The sequence below is a fragment of the Echeneis naucrates genome, chromosome 16 (genome assembly GCF_900963305.1).
Source record: "Echeneis naucrates chromosome 16, fEcheNa1.1, whole genome shotgun sequence".
Classification (NCBI taxonomy): Eukaryota; Metazoa; Chordata; class Actinopteri; order Carangiformes; family Echeneidae; genus Echeneis; species Echeneis naucrates.
The window spans coordinates 14,194,500-14,207,200 of record NC_042526.1 but is presented as its reverse complement, the minus strand read 5'-3'; the positions used below and the strand labels follow the sequence as shown (position 1 = coordinate 14,207,200).

General features: G+C 40.4%; 1 protein-coding gene across 1 annotated transcript; it reads right to left on the bottom strand.

Annotated features, from left to right (window-relative positions):
- Window positions 1-11,320: 11,320 nt before the first annotated feature.
- On the bottom strand, window positions 11,321-12,205 carry c16h15orf61 (chromosome 16 C15orf61 homolog). Its single transcript, XM_029523653.1, has 2 exons — window positions 11,662-12,205; window positions 11,321-11,575 (listed from the first exon to the last, which is right to left on the bottom strand). The coding sequence occupies exons 1-2, from the start codon at window positions 12,002-12,004 to the stop codon at window positions 11,448-11,450; spliced, it is 471 nt and encodes a 156-aa protein (XP_029379513.1). The 5' UTR covers window positions 12,005-12,205; the 3' UTR covers window positions 11,321-11,447.
- Window positions 12,206-12,701: the final 496 nt, after the last annotated feature.

Here is a 12,701-nt window from a genome sequence, read left to right as displayed (position 1 = left end):
ATGTGTAGCTAGGTGTTGTCAGGGAAAGGTGAGGGTTGTAAAGCGTTTCAGTTCCTTCTTTTGATTCTCTTCAATGCTTTAAATTCAGTCGGTTCTAGATTGAGATGTGCTGAACACTACATGCCTCATTGTATAGATTTAACTACAATATTTTAATATAACAAAAAGGAAATCACATAAACCTTTAAAATGAATATGGGACTATTACATTAACTGGAGTAATAGTCCATTAAGGTGTATGTGTTTTTTCTCCTGTTTGAGGGTTTGACTACTTCCTTCAGTAATGGTGTGGCAAGTGGACACATCTACAACATGATGGCCTCAGTAAAGCCATTTTGATTTTCTAGAGAAGGAGGCTATAAAATATAATTATAACATGCCTTACTATTAACTTCAGAACAGAGTTGCAACAGCCAAAGCAATTTCATGCTGCCTGTAAAAACAGTATTCAACAAGAGGGAAAGGCAGAGTCATGGTTGAGCGGCAGAGGAGCGTGAGCAAAGTGTTCAGGTCCCCTATAGGTCAGCCATAGACCAACACAGACACATGCACTGTGTATCTCAACTAGACAAATCTATTTCAGACACATATTAGATAAATATTTATATACCATAAACTGTATCAATAAATCCCATGGGGAGAGGAGGCTATTCCACAGCTTGTCAATAACTGATTCTAGCAGCAAATAATAATTTTTCTCTCAATGGTGAGGCTTGATCTGACATCGATACATGCTGTCAGAGTTCATTTTGGCTGCGGCAGTTAGAACGAGTGTCACCGAGAGGATATGGCACTCTTCTATTCAGCGCCATTGATTGGGAGGCGGAGTGTTTGTGGGGGGAGAAGAACTGGCTGTCATGTCTTATGTTGTGCACTGTATTAAGCTGCAAGGAGACTACAGGCCGCGTGGAAGGTCTACAGCTCCATTTGACCGCAGAGTTTCAGAGGACACTGGGGACCCGGGCCTTTTAATTGTCTCATTGAGACCTGGCTGCATACAAGTAGCCATGAAGGAGGGGGAGGGCAGAGGAGGGTCCATGAAATGGCAATTGCACAACAGTACTCTGATACGATGAACATATACAATCAGTCAGGATAAAGATCTCACCCTTGGCAGCGTGAAAGGGGGAAGTGAGCAGCGCTCAGGAAAAATCAATACAGAACCGCTCATTTTGGAGGGACATGTGTGTCACAGTCAATAGGAGTTAATAGGCTGGGTTGTTCAGTGAAGACAGGCGGCTTGGGAGAGCAGCCCACTTTGACAGCTTAATACATACTGAATGGCAAGCTGGTTGCATGTAACAGTCACTATGGACACATCAAGTGCGGAATGAAACCTGATGGGCGCAGGCAAAAGTTAATTATAGAATAGAGCTGAAGGTCTTACGCACAGAAGTAGAGAATTACCCATCCAGTAATCAGAGCAGACACATGCAGCTGACCCACAGCACAAACACATACACAGCACACACACTTATTCTCTATTACAGACTACGGATGTAAGACGCACTGCACAGAAAAGTTTGTTTAAAGCTGCTAGACTGACACATTGATGTTTTAGATCAGCCATTCGCTCATTTTTAAGAAACTCTCTTTCACTTAGTTTTACTGTCATTTGGTCAGAAAGGTTTTTCTTATCACGCATTTAAGGCCACAATGGAAAAAAAGCAAATACAATCAATGTGTAGAGGTTAAAAGAAAACATCACCTCAGTGGAATGCAAAAAGTCAAACAGAATTGGCAATTGTTATTTATAGAAGCTGAATATTATTTAGTTTTCATCAAAATTTTTTATTCATGTTTTGGAATTGTTATATGGATTGGATTAATGCAGCCTTTTTTTTTTTTTTTCATTAGACTTTATCGTGATGTTTATATTGAGATCTGCCATGTGAGATTGAACCACTATTGAATTTTCATTTTGCAGATGGTTGAAGCACTTCGGATATTTTAAGAAAGTAATTTACCCGAACATTTGTTGTACCTCGTATTTTTTTTAAATTGGGATAAAAAAAAAAAATAAATAAAAATGTATGAAAACAGGGACATTTGTTCATTCATCCAAGACGTCTGTCTAACCTGTATGATAATGTCTGACTGACTGACACTGTGCAGTACCTCATGTTTGGTTTCCTTCCGGCTCTGACTAAGCAGCGTTGCACCTACAGGCTTATCACAGGTCAATTGACTCAGAGGACGGGTGAGGGACCTTGTGGCAAAACAAACAGAAACACATTTTCCAGAGTTTTGAAACATATTTTGTCTTCAGTTGAGCAAGCTCCAGATCAGTCAGACTCAGGGAAATGGCTAATAATAACTTAATTAATTGGGGTCTGCGGGTCACACTGTTTGGTTCCATAAAGAAGGATTATCCTCTTAATTAGTACCCATTAAGACCTAATTTGGATTATTATCATCTCTTAATTTTATCCAACTAATTAATAATTAATTACAATTTCAGTATACAGTAGAGTTCAAATTGTGTTATATGTTATTTTATAAATGACAGAAAAGCTGCGTGCCATGGATTAATTCAGAGAAACCGTCAGAAGCAAGTCTTAACTAGTATTATCTAACAGGAAGATAATAGAGTAGCTGCTGACTTCCTTTTAATAATATTACCTATTAGAAGATTCATTAGAAAGACAGGCCAGGTTTAGGATTTAAAATGAGGAAATATGAAATTCAGTTTTAATCTTTCAGCAATGGTTAGGACTCAGGGAAGGAAAGGTGACGCAGTCAGACTACTAGGAAAGAGTGAGAAGAGAAGTAAAAGGGTCCCGGCTCCAATTGACATTTCAATAAGTGGAACAGAGCGTTAGCAATCCATTCCCAACTTTTCTGAAACAATTATTGAGATAGTACCTCCAGGCGATGTATGTTCCTGGTCCCCGGAGTCCTGCTGGCTGAAACAGTAATTGACTAAATTGTAGAAGACATCGGGGCCATTTACAAATTTGCCAAAAATGAATCGTTTAAAATGAAATGAGGGTGACTCTCAAATTAGCAAGGAGTATGATTGAGATGTGGCTCTGGGAATTAAGAAACATGATTTAGAGCTCTGCAGAAAGGAGCATCTGTGAATAGTCCACTGTTACTCAACCCCCTGCTCTGACTCGTACTTAAATATCACTGTGGTTTAACAGACACTCAGCTATATGCTGCAATTCATATTTAAATATAAAATGTGAGATAGATAGATAGATTGATAGACAGACAGCCAGACAGACAGCCAGACAGACAGATAGATAGATAGGTAGATGAGTTCATTTTCTTTAAACTGAACCTTTTAATAAACTTCTGCCTTTTCATGCATGTTTTTCGATATTTTTTGGATTGTCGAGCTGCTACCAAAGTGTAATGTAGTCTTAAACTCAGGACATCAAATGCATGATTGACTAGACATTAAAGTGAAGAACAAAGCAAAACAAATAACAAGAACCACTGAGCTGTGGCGCTGAGCCGAAAACTGCAAAGAAATATAACATTCAACCACACAATACATTGTATTGCAAGAGGAACTAACTTCAGGCTCGAATGAAGTCATTTGAGCCCATCAAACAGTTTCTTAGCTAAAAATATTTTTTTTTTCCTGCTAAGAGCAGTGTGATAAATCATATGGAGTAAATCTCATTGGTTTAAACATATTGTGCTGCAAGGTGTTTGGGAAAGTGATCTTAGCTACATTTTACAAGGTGTACTCATTTCTGAAAAACACCAGAAACACCTCTGACTGTTAGGGGCCTGACAGTTGTGATTGATTGTTGTGCAGACACTGTGTTGATTGTTGCCTGTTGTGCCACTCCTGTGGCTCCCAGCAGCCACTGCTTTTCATCTCACCCAGGCTAAACTCTTCCAACCAGTGATGAGTAATTACTAAGTTCATTAGCCACGCTAGTGGCCTAGAGATTTATTAAAACAAGATTTACCATCAACTCTCTCCACCGCTTTTGAATATCTTAACTCGGCTTTTAGACGAGTCATTATTACCTTCTTCCTTAAGGACTTTATAGGTGAAAATAACAAATATGGGAGAATGAGCTGACAGTTGAAAACATGGAATTCAATGTGAGGGGCCTGTATTATCGGCTTTCAGGAGGAAATGTGCATTCTTCAGTGAAAGGATGAAGCAAAAAGCGTCAGGTAACAAGTGAACTGCCCTGTAGACTCTTCTGGTCAACTCAGGATGAGATTTATACTCCTACACAGTATCCTCATGTAGACGATAACATACAGACTGCAGTTTGCCCTATACTTCTTTAAAACGTGTGATTTCAGAACATTTAAGAAAAAGGGAAACAATATCCCCTGATGTCAGGATGTTTGTTTTGTTGTAAGGAATGTAAAAACTTATTTTGAACTCCCATCATCAACTTTTTTTTTTTTTTTTTTTTTTTTTCAAAACATGCAAAAGAAAAAAACACAAATAAAAAAAGACACGGTTATTATTGAGCACTGCTACGACTGAAAAAGAAATAACATCAGTAATGACAAAATTACACAAACCCTTCCTCCGCAACTGCTCTGAAGTGAAAGAGCCACAAGCTATCTTAGTGCAATGTCCAAGTAATTTTTCTTTAATAGGAAAATTGTTACTTATTGATCTGCAATTTGTAAAGCCTTCCAGCAATGCTCCAATCACCACAGCTGTCAAAACCATTGAACTACACTCTGTTCCTCTGCGACTTGATGCCACGCTGATTTCCTTTACTGGCACATTTCCAATGTTAATTACCGGCAACATAACATCGTCTCTGTCAAAAGAGTCTCGTGCAGGCCACTAGTGTCCCACCAGAGGACAGTGGGGGGCAAGAGTGATAGAGCAAGTGTGGAGATATCATGCTTTGCCTGTCTAGAGCTTGTGTTGAATCTGCGCACCACTGAGTCTGGCCATTAGGCAGCATGATGGGCTTTTCTTTTCCAGACCATTTCCCTTGGTCAAAATAGCATAAAAACACCATTTTGGTTCAATAGCAAAGACTTCAACTGAATAATCACAAGGGTGAAACTGTAACTATTACAGAGGCACCTCTGGGATAACCATACATAACAGGGGTGTCAAAAACACTGTAGGTTTTCTGGAGGGCAAAGTGTTTAAAGTGTGCGCTGTTGGCTCTTGCTCCAGCATCTGCTTTTAATTACTCAATTAGCGCAATCATTTAGTCTCCTTGACATTCATCCAAATGGCAAATCATAGCCGGAAGTTGTTCAGTTTAAACAGAGCGTTAAGAAGAGTCATGAAAAATGCATACACAATAATGTATATGGATACTTAACTAATTGAACCAATTAAAGGGAGGGAAGTGGTTTGAGTGAGAACAGCGCCGACATTGCCCTGCGGGAAAAGGCTTTGACACCTCTGATCTACAGCCTCCCCTCTCCCTATTCACAGACCTGGGCATGAAGTCATATTTCAGCAGACAAAAGAGCAACAATGAGGCAAAAATGTAAAAAGCCATACAAATTGAAGGTGGATCAGATAAGCCATTGTGGCATTAAGTAATAGGTCATCCAGAAGAGTTAGCTGGTTTTTAGAAACCAGATTGCATTCTCAGAAAAATACTTACACTTTTCTTAATGTACAAAAAGTTACAGTAGATTTCAGCCTTTGTCTCTTTGGGACCCACTGCTGTTGCCACCACTGTAGTTAGATCCCAGATCTCATTACTTTGATTAAAGTGTTAAACTCTGCTTGTTTGTACTTTCAGGACGTTTGTTTGAGCCAAAAAAAGGCCTCTCTGAGTAGTGCGCATTTGTACATTTTAGCATAAACGAACACATGAACCTCAGGGTCGAGTGAATATCTGCTCGGTTTAAGATGAGAAAGCTTCCCTCCTTCCAAGTTAAACCAATACAATCCCCCCACCACGAAAAAAGAATGATTGTGCCCCCGCGGTGGTGATTTCCTGCATGCTATGGATGCATAAATAAACATAGGCATAAATACACAGAGGACACTGACTGAGACTCGCTGGCCAAGTGGGGCAGCTGTTATTAAAAGGGCTATTTATCACTGTCACCCCTCTCAGGTTCCATCCCTCTCTGCCCTCCAGCGATGTCACTGAGCCACACAGGAACAATGTGGCTCATCCAACCAAACCGACCCCCTCCAATATATATATATATATATATTTATATAAATATATACACTCATGGTCACAGATACATGTTCATTATGTAAATAGTACAGATTTGCCATCTTGTACATGTAGAGTAAGGGCTGAAACTGGAATCGACTTCCTTTTTGATGAGTTGGCTGAAACAAACACAAAAACCAGGAACCTTGCTTTTTTTTTCTTTTTTTTTTTTTCGATTTCTGTCAGATATCTACAACACAGCAACACTGCACACACCGTTCATTTTCTGCTCTGTTACTTTATTGATCGCAGCCACAATTATCCACTTTTCTGAAACTATGCATTAAGTGAATTCCCCCTTTGTTGGACAATAAGTACAGAAGGTTGACTAAGTCATGCTATTCCTCAGCCTAAGGGGACCGACTACTTCTCCTGTACCCTCATCATCATTAGCAAGCCCAGATAAAAACATACCTCAATTAGTCCACCTCTGCTGGGGGAAGCACATCAAGTAAGGTGGTTGCTTCCAAATGACCTATGCCATAACTTCCCTTGTAGCAGCTAATGCTATTTCCAAACTGCGGGCCAAAGATTACTTTATTGAACACTCACCCAGTGGATAATGGAGTCAGCATTCAAAGACAGCTTTTAATTAAATAAGATCTCTAAATTTTCATTTTGTGTCTTGTACACCATGTGTATACAAAAGGCCCTGAGGCACAGAATAGTAACGCTGGACGCAAATACACAGACAACTGAGTTGCTACATGCATTTTACTTTTACTTTGGCTGCAATTCATAATTTACCGGTGTATGAAAAGAAAGAATTCAAATTAAAATATCCCAAAGTCCAGAAGCCTGACCAGAACTCCAACACAAAACAGAGAGAACAATCCCATTTGAGAAGCTTGAACCGAGGCAGCTGTGAAGCTTTTCTACTCTTTTATGCTTCGTAAATGTCTGAAATGTAAAAGGCATTATCGTGGGTGCCTGCATTTTTTCTGTTGACGGAGAAATTAATTGATCAGCATCTTCTCAGCTCATCATATTGTGATTTCTATATCTGATGAGCGCCAGATTTTGATTTCAGAACTCCCAGAGCTCCTTATTTCATCTAAACACTGACGGGCTGCACTGCATATAAACCTCTCATTCAAGGCAATCCAGTCACAATTAATGAAGTGCTTACTTAACCAATTTACAGCCTTAATTCCGATTAATTCAGCATGATAGCCGCCACCTCTGCCTGAGTTAACAACAGTCTGGCAGAAACCGATAAATCTCTGAAGGCCAGAAAGAGTCAACCCAGCAAATTCCATATTCTTTGATAAATATGTAACAGTATGTATATCACTGTTAAAATGCATAACCCTCATGTAAGACCCCTATCAAGTCTGCTTTACACCTGTATTACATTTCCCCTTCAATCAGCAGCTTTTCTGAGACACCAGCCTCCCACGAGGAGCAGAAACCATTACAAGGGACTGCAGCTCATTTGCAGAAAGATTGGAGATCATACTGCATCAAAAAGTATGTGAAGCATTTCTGAGAGCAAAATTGATTTATTCCATTTCTGTGTTTGTATGCAGCATCAGTAATAGTTTATTTAATGTAAATCTCCAGTCTAGTGTTGAGCTGCTGTGTAGTTTGCTGCTTATTGTGCAAGTAAGAAGCAAGGGAACCAAATAAGATAAGGGGCCTGTTGTGGGCACATACAGCATTTCTTTATACATAAGATATTTTACGTCCAAGATTGCATGCAATGTGATAAATTAAACCGGTCAAACAAAACCACGCTTTACGTCCCCTTTCGGATCCACCAATGCTGCTTGTCTAAGCTACAAAGGCACGAGGCTGCTTCTTGGTGAAAGAAAAAGCATAAACAAATAAAAGAAAAATATTTTTGAGTGTTTCAATTTTGACTTAGGAAAAACAGATCAAGCACTGCCTGTGGCTAGAGGAGCCTGACTGCATGCTGGTGGGGGGTAAAAGACAGCCTGGGGGGTGTGGAGGGTGTCTGTTTTTTAATGAGCCAAAACTTTAAATACTGCATAATATATAATAAAAATGGATAGTTCATTTAACTCTCCCGATAAGTCGTGGAAAAACTATTAAAATCCATTACTCTCTTAATGTCAACAGAGTAAGCATTAAGTATGAATGAAGTGAACATGATACCACATCATCAGCGAGAAAGAAAACAAAGCAATAATCAACTTGAACTGGAAGAAAAAAAGGGATTTGGTGGTGAAGATAAGTGCACAGGCTCAAGGGTATGGACAGAACAGAAAATCAGCATTCCCAATGATATATTAAACTATATAAATTTAGCTCTACAATAAATATAGAAAATTTACTTTTTTTTTTTTTTCCTTTATCACACTCTTAATGTGAAGTATAAGGAATATTGATGAAATTATGCTGCGTTTCTATTCATTGTAACTGAGCCCTAATCACAGTTGGGAGTGGTCTGGATGCAGAAAAGCCTGAAAATATGACTGACAGATGTCCCAGCCACCCACTGACTGTAGCTCTGGCAACACTGATTGGAACAGCAGGAAAACCCTTCCAATACTTCCCCTCCCCCTACATACTGTATACACCACGTTATGGATAAAGAAGGAATGTGGGATGTAAAGAGAGGGGTTGTCATCCCGTGGGTGAAGAAACACACCCATATATTTTAATGGGTTTAGAACAAATGATCACCGACCAAAAGAAATATATAGGTGACAATGACAAGAGGTCAGCAGCGACCAACTACCGAAAATATTGTTTATCAATTACAAGATATTGCTACTGCAAAAACCTATGCAAGTATTTCTTGATTATTGTTTCGTCAAAGCTGATCAAATTATGCAGATGTCTGCAGATGGAGATGTTTCCGATGCAAAAGTAATCAGCTGGATGTTTCAGCTGTCAGAGAATAATTTAAAAAGAATGCCGTTTCACCAAGAGGGCTGTGTCAATATTAGCTGACACCTCGACATTAAGATGTAATTCCAGCGTGATCCTTAAAGTGATCTGAGTGATGGCTCTCGTACCCCTGCTGCTCGTGGAGCAAGCACAGAGACGGTGCTGGTGGCTGATCCACAGGCTTAATAATGATAACCTCACCAGCATTAGCTGCAGGGGCCGTTCACAAAATAATTGTTTCTGCCAAGCCATATATCTATATGACAAAGAAAAAAAATTGCTGCGACTTTCCTGCTTAATAATTGATTTAACAATCGTCTGCATCAACTGTTTCAAGGATATCAACATGGTTTATGTTTTTTTTTTTTTCCCCACACTTTCGAAACTGAGCATTTATTAGCTAATTAAAAGATAATTACAAGTCTCTACAAGTTGATTAGCAATTTCACTGTTGAACATTAACAATTTACAGCAACACTACACTCAATTTCAGTACTTGTTTTGCTTTACTTACCTAATTCTAAACAGTACAAGTATTTAAAGATTTCACCTTGACAAAACTTATTACCAGCTCCAGCATGCAATTAAACTTGCCAAACAGGCATTAATTCTTCGTTCATTACCACGTTAGATGTGTGTCAGGTAATTTAGGCACTTCAGTTCTTGGACTAAACCGTCATGCCTATTAAAAAGCATCAATCTCACAACAAATGCACATAAATTCTGTTGATTTAGAAAAAGTTCATTTGGCGTCCAGACACCCTAGAACCTGCGCTGGTGGTCAAAGAGATTCAATGCGTAATGCTAAGCCTTTGCCTGAGCTGAAGGGGTGCCCTCCCCTGCAGCTTAGAGTGACTCAGAGGTGAAGCCCTGAAAGCAAATACAATGCGCTCGCCCGCTCCACAGTTTAGATTTCACTGATTCGCATCATCCCGTAAGAGCCACACACAAAGCTGCGGTCAGCTGCAAGCCCATGCAATTGTGTCTGGCTGTATGCTGGTATCAATGCATCTCATGGGTCAAAGGGTCAATGAGTAATTAAGACATGGTTGCCTGAGCATTCCCCATGCACACTTCCAGTTCTGATGAAAGGCTGCAAATGAAAGGAGGAGGATTTAAGTGCAGCTTGATACCATGGATCAGATTTCCATAAGTGTGTCTAAATGTTCCTTGTTTAAAGCAATTAGTATGATTACGAGATAATGTGGTGTCATTGCACTGTTTCAGGGGATTTTGTACATGAATTCTGCATGAGGCTAAAACATTTTGTGCATGCACTTAATGTCATTTTCCTCACAATAAAAAGTCATATTTTTGAAATGTAGTTGAGAAATGTGCAAATGCACAAGGACCTTGTTTGTAAGTATAAACTTGTCTAAGTTTGCAGACGTCCATCTTGGTTATTCTATATGATATTGCGCATTTAAAATGTAAAATTTAAATATTTCTGGACATCATCTATCAGCTATACGCAATACAATACTCAAGACGAGCTGTACGTGGCAAACAGCATCTATCCGTATTTCATTGCTTTCAAGTGCAAAAGAGGTCAAAAGGTGCATTGATTAACATGTACAACGAGAAATTATTCGTTCAGTTTCATTGTTGCTAAAAACGAAGAGGCCAAGGCCAGAAAATTGAGGTCGCTGATAAATGCTATTAGTAGGAGATGCTGCAGGGTGAAGAAATCAATATGGCAGTTTGTCAACCCATCTCTCGAAGGAAGCAGTACTCTGCAGGAGAGGTAAGTGTGCCCTGTCAGCAAAGCACATTACAAGAAATCAAAGGCCAGTGAGGGCCTGAAGGAAAGGATGTAGATGTCTCTATACAGAGGCTACACATTGGTAATTAAAACCTATTTTATCAGACCTGTCTTGTCACTTTTTTTCCGCTAACGCTATTGACTATCTGTTGCATGGAGAGTGATCACTAATTTACCTTTAAGTAAATGAGCTGTTGTTATTTAGATCCCAGTGTTTGTCACACAGAATTAAGCAAAGGACGTGGTAGGATCAGCTAAATAATTCAATGCGATATTCTTTCCATTAATACCAGCGTCATGAAGGAAATCCTGTCAATCTCAAGATGGATGCTCTTGATGATCTTGACAATCTTTAAAGTCAGAGGCTTTAAAAAAAACAAACAAACAACTGTACTGTCTCCTGCACTGTCTCTCTTCACACATCGCTATTGCTATAAACGAAATATGGAAGGCAAATTCACTGGTCTGCTCTTAGAGGAAGCCTAAACTTTCCGTTAAATGCTAATGGACAGTTTGCTGTCCAAACAAAGACTGCAATAACAGACATAACTGACTCTGGTGCATGTTTAAATCTTTAATAATTTAACACAAATGAGGCCGTGCTGTCGCACAAGACGGTGGCATCACCTGGGGGGCATGATGTAAATACAACAGCTACGCAGATCAAATTCAATATAATAATATATTTTGTGTTAATACTGAGCGCCTTCTTCTTCTTTGTAGGCGAAATAGACTGTGACAGGTCCAGCGCTTGTCTGCACCGTTTCTGCAGCTCCCACAACCATCCAGCAGCCGATGCCATAGGCCAAACATGGGATGCCTACAAAGAGATACACACAGTGATTACGTGCTGCCTGCAGCCTTTAAAGTATTACTCTGAACAAGGTATTGCATGTATTTACTGACCCAGGTTGATGACCTTCAGCATGGTGAAGAACCTGTCCTCAAAGTCCAGGTCCTGTGGAGGGGCTTTGGTACAGTGATACTTGATGAAGGGGAAACAGCCTGTTCTCAGGATGTGGTAGTTGGCTCCCCGGACCGTCCAGTTGAAGTTGGACAGTCCAAACTGGTCGTTGTGGACGGAGCTGTAGCGGACACAGTAGGAGGTCCAGGCCGGGAGCCGCCGCTGCAGCAGGTGGCAGGTCAGCACCTCCGAGGCGGCGGGCCGCCGGCCGGGCCGCAGCCGTGAGCCGGGAAACAGGGCGATCCGGAGGAAGGCGCCGTGGAGCTGCCTCAACATCCGCCTCATCGTGAGCGGAGCCGCGACAGCTTCATTTTCTTATCGACAACGCGACTTTTAAAGCGAGAGAGCGCGAAGTTTACGGCCCGGACAAACCGGTCCGAGAGCAGCCGCTCAGCTCAACACAACATGTCGACAACACACAAGCACAATTCACCTGCACGGGTCAAGACACGCGCCGCAGCGTCCCGCTCCTCACCGCTGCGCCCCGGTTCCGCTCACAAAGTCATCCGGCCGGAAACGCAGCGCGAAGCGGGCAGTTCCTCCGACAAGCACTCACCTGTTCAGACGCCGACCAGGACCAGGACCACAGTGGACTCTGCTCAGTCCAGGTTCTAATGTGAAACCACAGGATCAAACACGTTATTATCAGGATATTCTCCAAATAACTTCAAATGAACAAATTCATGGAGTTGGTCTGGAAATCACTGTGTAAAACATGTACGTGAACGCAAAAGAGATATAAAGCTGTGTATAAAAATTATATATGTATCATATATAAGTATACAGATGGATATGAAAATGAAGAAATAGCGTTCACAAATGGACCAACTTTGAGCTTTAACTTTGCTACCTCATCAGAAGCTGGAAGGTCATAAAAAATGCACATCCATGTTGAAAATGTCGAACTATGAGTCAAACTTTATAATAAAACATTCAGTCTTTACAGTAGTGACTAATATGTGCTACTAGATATATAAAGTAG